We start from the raw sequence: 10,051 nt of genomic DNA on the forward strand, positions 1-10,051 counted from the left end.
GCTCAGAGCTGCAGCAAGGTTGGATGAGGGTGGAGTTTCTCAGACTGAGAAGCTTCAGATATTACACTCCTCCCCCTTCTCAGATTGCAGGCCCCCCCCCCCCAAGCACTGGCACATCCATCTTTCTCTAGAAGTCGGGACAGAGCTGCTGCAGGAGACCAGACTAAATTTACATCAGTCCTTAGAGATGAACCCTTGTTTTGCACATCAGAAAGGTGTAAACCAGTAGGCACTCCACCCAGGGATACATACCCCTGAGGTCTTCCAGGTGGTACACAACTCATCTAGACATTTGCCTAGTTTACAACAGGCTGTATAAAAAGCACTAGTGCAATCAGTACTGTACCAACTAAAATTTCATTCAATGACTTGTGTGCTGCTCTGTACACTGAAATGCAAGTACAATAGTTATATACCAGCTGATTTATTTTATAATTGAATCATAAGAAATGAGAAGGTCAGCCATTTTTCAATACCGGTTTGCTGTGACAGTTGTATTTTTACATCTGATTTTATAAGTAAGTAGCTTAAGTGAACTGAAAGATGAGGTGCACAAGGCAAGCCACACTCTTGAAAGGGGTACAGAAGGTTAAGAGCCACTGGTATAAATTAGACCTGGCCACAAGTTCTCAAATCACAAAGCACGCATTTCTCAAAGAGAGGGAAAAGCTGACCTCAAAAGAATTTTGAGAAGAGTTTGAGGGGGGTCAAGATATGCTATTTTAACTTTTTTGTTTTAATTGGAGTTGTTTGTGCCAAAGTAACTGTTGCACAAGTAAAAATAAAGAGGCCATCAGACAAAACATCCCAGTTGCCCACAACTGACATTTGAGATTTTTTTTTTCCAGCTTAGAGAGCCACTTGCAAGATTAATTTTTTCATCCCAATTTGCAATGGAAGAAAGTTTTGAAAGTCATCCTAGGCCAGGAAACCTGTTTCACCCCCAGCTCTAGTGCAGCCCCATGCAACTCTCATCTGCCTAACCACCACTCCCCACCAATGTCCCCTCTAATCTTTTCCATCTATGTACAAATTTTTTTCCATCCACAGGCAGAATAAATGTTGTGCAATGAGGCATGTGCAAATGTGCACCACTAGTAGAAACCACAAACTTAATCAACTGGGTGGCATTTGACTCTGAGTGGCTGCACAAGTGCACAACTGACAGGGAACACTGCTCCCCATACAACTCTATCCACCTCTTGAGCTGGTCTACAGTAAAAAGTTAGGTCCAGCCAGCTATATCTTTCAGGGATGTGAAAAAGCCACACCTTGAGTAATAATGAAGTCAACCTAACTCCAGGTTTAGACAATACTAGATGGACAGGAAAAATACCACACTAACAGGAAAACTCTGCCCCTCTGTATGTAGTGTCCACTAGGGAAGTTAAAATGTGGGTAACTGCTGGGGGGAGCGGGGAGGGACCTCAGCAGTTACACCCCCTCCCCCAAAGTTGGCTCCCTGGGCTTTTAAGTCGACTCCCAGCGTACACCAACTGCTGCCCCACACTGCTGCCAGAGGCAGCAGTGCTAAAAGCCACTTCCTGGTGCATACCGGCTCCCTTCTGAGTCCCACTCCTGGGGAGCTGGCTGCTGCCCGCACATTGCTGCCTTGGACACAGAAGCAGCAGCAGCACGGGGTGGCAGCTGGCTCCCCAGGAGCCAGGTAGGAGCCTATGTGTAACTGTGAACGTTAGCGATTAAGCCCAGGCTTCCCATTTACACGGGCATATCATAGAATAATAGGACTGGAAGGGACCTCAAGAGGTCATCGAGTCCAGCCCCCCGCCCTCAAGGCAGGACCACGCTCCGTCTACATATGCTCACATCCCTAGAGTCCACAGGCCTCATAAGGGCGGCCATCTTGGGTCAGACCTAAATTCCATCTCTCCAGTATTCTGTCTTCCGACAGTAGCCAATGCTGGGTGCTTCGAGGGAAGGAACCGGACAGGTAACCAACAAGTGATCTTCTCTCAAAGAGGCAAGATGGGACTTCACTGTCAAATACTCGATTTTATTTTTAACTACCTTAAAAATAGGCCCCAAGCATCCCCCACTGCTGCCAGGTAGTTTTCAGTGTGAGGTCAATGTCTGGATTGCTCCTGGATCCACTCACAAGCCCACTTCACCAGTTCTCCATTACAAGAGCTTTTGGGGGAAGGGTTCGTTGAGCTGCGCCTGCCTCATGCGACCTTCACTCTCCCCCTCTGCAGTTTGCTCAGGACGCTGCCACTTGTGTGAGAGGTTCTTCCAGATACTGGACAAGGGCCTGGGCCTGCGAACAGATTGTTATTCAGCACAGTAAGACGAGCCCTAGTGAGTAGGCAATCAACCACACTCTGTTTACAACAGAACTGCTGCTCCTCCCTGCTAAGTAGTGGTGAAATATTATTTTACCATGAGGAAACCAAGGCAAACAGCCTATCTGTGGGCAGAGTGGCACAGAACTGGGACTTGCTAGGGGCTGTTCAAACACAAAAAAAGACAGTTCAGGTCTTGTCCTGAAATCACACAGATTTTGTGGGCAGTTATTTAAAAAAAAACACCTATACTTTAAGGCACTGATCCTGCTTTCATTTGTACAATGTTCTGGCTGTTTTATAGGGGCCTAAATGTTAGGCTCTCCCTTTGCTAGAATGGAGTTTAGAGGCTCAGGGCTGTCCCTAGGATTGGGGCCCTACACAATATTAGTCAACCGGTGCCCCTATGTCCGATGGCAGCTGAGGGGAGGCGGGAAAGAGGGGAGGCGATGATTTCTTAGAGATGTGATTTCACAGTATTCAGCAACACACTAATGAAGTATTTTATAACAAATTTTAAACTAAGATACTGTTGAATAATACAGTCAGTTTCTGAATGTACAAGATATATCTGGGGCTGGCAAATGCCACTGTAATGGCTCTCACAGGTAATGCCTCTCTGCTAATAATTTAAAATTGAAGAAGCCTGCCAGGGCTAATTAGATCCTCTCCGGAGGAAGCAGCGCTACAGAACAGGGATAGGAAGAGCCATGTGGGTGGGCAGTAAGGCCCAGAGGTGCCCTACACAGCTGCATATTCTGTGTATGGATAAGGACGACTCTGACGAGGCGCTTGATTCCCCAAATACCTCATCTAGGTTCCTCCCCAGCAAATGTCACTACAACCCATCCCCCACATCAGTTAGAGAGCCACTCATATTATGCAGAGTTCACCAATCTACTTTTCAAACTGCAGCTACACAGCTGCCCCCCGCCCCAAATGCAATCCGGCAGCTCCGCATCACCTTGGCTTTCAGCATCCCAAATCCAACGGTCTCTTTTGCATACATGCACAGCAAGAGATTCGCCACCCGAGTGATAGCAACACGACCCTCCTGCAGTTGGCGGGGGGGGGGGGGGAGGGGTGGAAGAGGGAGAGAAGGGGAGGCCGGCAGAAGGGAAGAAGAAAAAAAAAAAAAAAAAAAAAGAGGATTTGAAGGATAGGTTTCCACTCTAGAACCCCCATGTCCCGGACATTTTAACCTTCTGCTCTTACAGTCAGACACTGGGGATCCAAATCTCCACTGGGAAGGCACTGTGGTGCAGTCTGCTGGGAATTCAAGAGACCTGGATTCTCTTTCCAGTTTTGGCACTGGCTAACCTTGGAAAGTCACCTCATTTCTTTCCCATTTGTAAGACTGGAGACGACCCTCCTTTGTGAATTGCTTAGAAACCTACTGATGATAGATTCCTGTGACACCTTAAGACTGATTTATAAGGGAATAAGTTTTTGTGGGCAAAAACCTGCTTCGTCAGGTGCATGGAATGGAAATTGTACAGTATGTTAATGCTTGCCTCTGTAACTTCCACTCCATGCACCTGACGAAGCAGGTTTTTGCCCACAAAAACTTATGCCCAAATAAATCTGTCTTTAAGGTGTCAATGGATTCTTTGTTGTTTTTGTGGATACACACTAACACAACTACCCCTGAGACTTGATGATAGAATGCTGCTTCAGAGCAAGGTATTATGTTCTTACTGCCCTGCACAAGGTGATCAAACAAATTGACCAACATTATCCCATCAGATTGTCCCATCACACTTGAAAGCCTAGGTCATTCTTAAAGAGCAAGGCATTTGCTCTGAAATAAGATCTTTCAGCCGCATGTGTGCGAGGGAGAAGGAAGAATGGCAACCTGCTTCAAGTTTTGGCTTTGGATAACTTGTGTTGCTATGGCATCTAAGTACTTAATCTGAACTTCAGCCTTACCCCACGGTGCAGCTATTATCCTCGTTTTATACATGGGGAAACTGAGGCAGAAAAGAGGCAGTTAACCTATATCAGTCCATGGAAGAGCGGAGAACAGGCATCTGGAGTCCTGTGATCCAATTCCACATCTGTTTCAGGGATCTATGGGTTAAACTGATAAGAGCGGAGACATGTAGCAGCATTCTACTGCTGAAAAACTGAGCCTTTCCTGTAGGAATGAATCCCTGCCCCATCCCTGCACCTCACAACGTACCATGCAGTCCATAAGGATGAATTTCAGGTTGTCCTCATTGAAAGCCTGGTGACCGTTCTTGTCATAGGCCACCCAAATGTTACTGGCGATGGCCGCCGTGACCCTGGCATCTGTGTCTCCATAACCAGAATACGCAAGTAGAGATCCCTCATTGTTCAGAAGTCTACAAAGGACAGAGGGGGAGAATTTGAGCCAAGAGCCCACAGGGTTTTGTGCCACTTCTGCTTAGGCACGGACTTCACTCATAGGGGTTTCTATGGTGCTCATCACCTTAGTATCTGATCAGACAGAACACACACGGAATCTCGTGACATCCCCTCTGAGGCATGTCTCACCCTCATTTTAGAGAGGGTATCCAAGGCGAAGTGATAAGACCAAGGGCAGATAAGGCAGTGGCAGAGCTTTACTTTACACACCCCAAACCATCCTTCCTCTCTAGCAGGGGTGCTCTTTTTCCATGGGTGCAGCAGCTCCTAGGAAGAGAGGGCTGTGGGGGAATGGACCTCCCAAATTTTTTATTTTACTGTCTTGTGGATACTGCTCTGGATACAGCCTCAGCCTGAGAGTGCGCACGGGCTAAGTCTACACTGGCACTTTACTTTTTGGCTCAGGGGTGCCCCCCCGCAACCCCTGAGCGCAGTAAGTTACAGCACAGTGCCAGTGTGAACCAGACTACAGTGCTGGGAGCACAACTCCTGGCACAGCCTCAACGTTTGTATCCACATCTGCATTTGTAAGAGTGATCTGTGGATTTGCAGGCGATACAGATGCAACTGTTCCCCGCCCCCATTTCTTTGCCTTCATGTGGCTACCCACATGCAGACCCAGCACAGAGAAGATCTACGCAAGAAAAACAGACTACCTGCATGCAACAACACCAAAGTGTACTTCACTGACATACCTCTCCCCAGGGCTTCAGCAGGGAAAATATTAGTAATCTGCTCTCCAAGTTCCCATCCCCTGTCCCCCACAATGCCTTCTGGAGGAAGTCCTGGCCAGACCCTTTTACCCCTATCAATGTGCCCTCTAATTTTTTCCACCCATATGGAAAATAAAATTTATGTGCAAATGTGCACCACCAGCAGAAATAGGTTACTGGCTGTGGGCACTGCAAGTGTTCTGCTAATCAGCTGGGCAGCATTTGAATCTCTCCTAGGTGACTGTCCAAGGCAAGCACTCAGCTTACAGGGAATGCTGACCCCCCCCCCCCCCCATCCACATCTAATGCCTCTGAGGAGGGACTACTCCTTATTAGGGTGCACTGGGCTGCTTCTTCCTCCCCACTTTTCAGAAAAGGAATTGTACAACACAACTGAAGCTGGGTGGGGGGCCACCAAGATGTCTCTGTTCCTACCGGGGCATGAAGTGGGAGATGTAGGGAGAGGGGAAGACCCTTTGGAGGAGGGGGCACTAATCCTTAATGGGACCACTGATCTGGTCACAATACTTCAGGGACAGGGTTCCCTGATCCATACCCAGCCATGCCCACTCCTCTCCCCCACCACTCCCTTTATACTCACAGGGTGCTCTGGACCCCTCCAGTGTTGGCTTGGCTCAAGACCTGGGTTAGGGCCTTCGGGCGCAGCATGGTAGCAACAGATCCTTTTTCCTCCCTGCAGTGGTGGAAACACACACAGCTCAGAGAGCCTGCTTCCCCATCAGCTGATCAACCCGTGCAGGGCGACTTCAGCCCACAGCAGGCTGGGAGTTGTAGTTCTTTTCCAGTTCTGTTGCATAGACAGGGCATTTCATGCACACAGATTGCAGGGCAATTTCTCTTTGTGGGTGACTAGCATACCGCTGGTGCTACACACCAAACGACCCCAGTCCTTAGCAGTTCACACAACTACTGTGATCTCCTGTAATCACACCACAGGAAACATACCATTTACCTTCATACAAGCTACAGACAACTCACACATTTTGGGTCTTTTTAACATCCCCAGCTGCTGGAGTCAGTTGAACCTCAGCTTTCATGAAAACAAAGTTTCTAAACTTCACGATTGCCATGTTGCAAATGCCAAGCATGTAGAAAGGGAAGAGATAGAAAGAGACCCACGGGTCAGCCCCCTAGAACAATTTTGTGTTCTTTTTATTTGCTTGCTGGATTTCGAGCCTTTAGGAATATGTAGGTCACATTTACAAGATTTTTTTCCCCCGCAAAAAACCCATCAGCTCCATATCTATCTGACTTCTATAGGACTTCAGGTGTTCATGCTGGAAATCAGACACCAAATATGAGGAGGCTGGTGATTCAAAACAAAACCACCAACCTACTGTCTGGGGACATTGCAGTTGTAGAGGAAAAACTGATAAGCATGACATCTAAAGACTCAGGAAAAAAAAGCAAATACATGTTATTTTTGGAAGATCTTGTCATTTTTAAGCCAATCTCATGGCTTCTGGCAGACCTGACCCAGGAGTTTGATAATTTGGGCAGGGATGACACTGCAGCCCTATCAGTGTCATTTTCCCTATTGCTGGTCCCATCTGTTTATAAAATTCTCTACTACCCCAGGTACCCCCAATCCCTGTGGGGGCAGTAGAAGAAAAGCATAGGCAGGTGCGTGAGTGAACTGGGAAACTTTTTTCTTCTTAGCCCTGTGTACCTTTTAAGGACAGAGAATTCTGTATCTATGCAGGGACAGCTATCAGTCTAGGAAGCAAAGCTAATGCAGTATGTTACTGAAGGCCACATTTCTTGCACTCCACCACCATGACCACAGGTGTTCCCTGAAAGCTGGGCACTTGCACAGCCACTCAGGGGAGATTCAAACATCACTCAGCTGATTAGCAGAGCACTCACAGATAGCAATTTTTTTAATGTGCACTGAGGCATGTATGACTGTCCACTGTCCTTAAAACAAAAAAGCTACACACATGGATGGAAGAGAGAAGGAACATTGTTCAGGAGGACAATGAAAATGCAGTTGTCCTCCTTCAGAGTTCTAGGAGCATACATCCCATTTCATCCCCAAATAGGGACTCCTGATTTGTTTAAAAAAAAAAAAAAAAAAAAAAAAAGGCTCCATTGGGCTGGACCCAGGTATACACATATTACAGTAACACATCAAAGGCCTAATTGTGAAGCAAGATAGACTCTGTAGTCCCCCCTCCAAAGAATTTTAAACTTAATTAAGTTTAGCTAAGTATCCCAGCAAAACCAAGCCATTTTGCCAAAGTCTGCCCCCAACTGACAGTGCTGAAGAATATTGGCGGAGAAGGGGGGTTGAAGAATATTGGGGGAGAAGAATTACCCTCACCCAAGTGCTGCTTTAACAACATTGTAGCCCCACAATAATTACATTTGTAGCACAGATAACCCCTAAAAAAGGTCAAGAATCAAATAACTAAGTTACTTTCACACACAGCTACTTACATTAAGAGACTAGTTGCCTATCAGAGATTAGCAAGCACTCTCCAGTGCTTTTTATAGTTCTTTTGCAACAGCTCATTCCTGGGGGAGTGTGGGAGGAGCCTTCGAACCCTCCTTCCAACAGACTTTATCACTAATTAGACTGGGACTTGAGGATTCCCTGCTCTGCCATAGATTTCCTGTGTGACCTTGGGTAAATCATTTAATCTGCCTATGCCTCCAATCCCTGTATGTAAAAACTGGGGGCATCTGCACAGCACTGCCTCACATGGGGTTACTTTCAGGATAATATTCTATAGGTTGGAGGGGACTCAGATACTAAAATAATGGTGGCCAATGGGCCATATAAAGACCTTAGATTGATACACACATTAGAAGAACTGACTAGGCCTTGTCTTTACCAGCCACGCACCAACTGCCCCCTTGTTGTAGTTATTGAAATATGAGCACTAATTTTGCTGTGGTAGACAGTGCCTAATAGGTAGTGGTGTATTTTTCTGGTGTCTTTTTGTTGCTATCTCAGAAAACATACAGGGTGGATCTTGAATATTATTATTATACATAATTAATAATAAATCTTCCTTATGCTTCTTTCTTTTTTTCTTTCTTTCTTTCTTCAGAATCTGAGGAAGTGAATTGTAACTCAGGAAAGCATACAATCTAATACACTAATAAATCTGTTAGTTTTTAAAGTGCCACTGGACTCTTTGTTTTTGCTAAAACAGACTAACATGACTCTGAAACCTAACATTATATCAGCTGCTGATATCCCCAGGCATTATCCACAACAGACTGGATAGCCATAATCAGGGCTCACCGAACCACGGCGAGTCCCACTCGCCAGCCGTGCTGTCCGGAAATCTGCGCATGTGCAGATCACCCGAACCTGGCTCTTCCGGGTTGCAATCTACTCACCAAGGGCAAGTAGATTGTATTATTTGTTGAGCCCTGGCCATAATTAACTACTAGCACAGCTCTGAATACGGATGTTGTATTCAGTGTAGACAGGGTTTTCCCCACACTTCATTCCTATCTTTCTTTCTCACTCCAGATGCCCATTCCCAACTATCACTCAGAACTGTCCCTTCCAATCTGTCCCAGCCTAATTGCCACGGAATCTTTTGATCCTAATATTCCAACACCAGCTACTACAGAACACTCTGACTCCACATTCTATCCCCATGAAACCCTTTGATCCTGACACTCCATCCTCAGCTGTCATAGAACCTTGTTCCATGTTGTGGATATGACAACAAAAATGATTAAATACCTAAAAAACATGATCCATGAGGGAAGACTGAAAGAACTGGGTTTGTTTATTCAGGAAAAGAGAAGACTGAGAGGGAACATAACAGCTTTCAAGTGCCTAAAGGGTTGTTAGAAGGGAAAGGAGAAAAATTATTCTCCTTAACCTTTGATGATAGGACAAGAAGCAATGGCATAGAAGGTTCAGGTTGGACATTAGGAAGAAATTCCTAACTGTCAAGGTGGTTAAACACTGGAATAAATTGCCGAGGGGGGTTGTGGAATCTCCATCATTAGAGATTTTTAAGAGCAGATAACACAAACATCTATCTGGGATGAGATGATACTTGGTCCAGCCATGTGTGTAGGACTTGATGACCTTCTGAGGTCTCTTCCAGTTCTAGTATCCTATGAATTGGTGATATGGAATGGCTTCCAAATGAGGAGAGGTTAATAAAAGTGGGACTTTTCAGCTTGTGAAAGAGACATCTAAGGGGGAATATGATAGAGGTCTATAAAATCATGACTGTTGAGGGGAAAGTAAATAAGGAAGTGCTGTTTACTCATTCCCATAACAAAATAACTAGAGGTCACCAAATGAAATTAACAGACAGCAGGTTTAAAACAAACAGGAAGTATTTCTTCACAAAATGCACAGTCAACCTGTGGAACTCCTCATTAGAGGATGTTGTGAAGGCCATGACTATAACAGGGTTTAAAAAAGAGCTAGATAAATTAATGGAGGGTAGGTCCATCATTGGCTATTAGCCAGGATAGGCAGGGATTTTGTTTATCAGAGGCTGGGAATGAGTGACATGGGCTGGATCACTTAATGATTCCCTGTTCTGTTCATTCCCTCTGGGGCACCTGGCATTAACCCTTTTCAGAAGACAGGATACTGGGCTAGATGTAATTTTCAGTGGTGCTCAGAATGGGCCCAAGATCAGG

The 10,051-nt window shown here is 45.8% G+C and overlaps 1 protein-coding gene across 1 annotated transcript; it reads right to left on the bottom strand.

Moving 5' to 3' along the window:
• Positions 1 to 1,998: 1,998 nt before the first annotated feature.
• LAMTOR2 (late endosomal/lysosomal adaptor, MAPK and MTOR activator 2) lies at positions 1,999 to 6,162 on the bottom strand. Its single transcript, XM_075907344.1, has 4 exons — positions 6,003 to 6,162; positions 4,483 to 4,645; positions 3,265 to 3,354; positions 1,999 to 2,275 (listed from the first exon to the last, which is right to left on the bottom strand). Exons 1-4 carry the CDS (start codon positions 6,068 to 6,070, stop codon positions 2,219 to 2,221), a joined length of 378 nt encoding a protein of 125 aa, XP_075763459.1. The 5' UTR covers positions 6,071 to 6,162; the 3' UTR covers positions 1,999 to 2,218.
• Positions 6,163 to 10,051: the final 3,889 nt, after the last annotated feature.

Source organism: Pelodiscus sinensis, chromosome 24 (assembly GCF_049634645.1).
Source record: "Pelodiscus sinensis isolate JC-2024 chromosome 24, ASM4963464v1, whole genome shotgun sequence".
NCBI classification, from domain to species: domain Eukaryota; kingdom Metazoa; phylum Chordata; order Testudines; family Trionychidae; genus Pelodiscus; species Pelodiscus sinensis.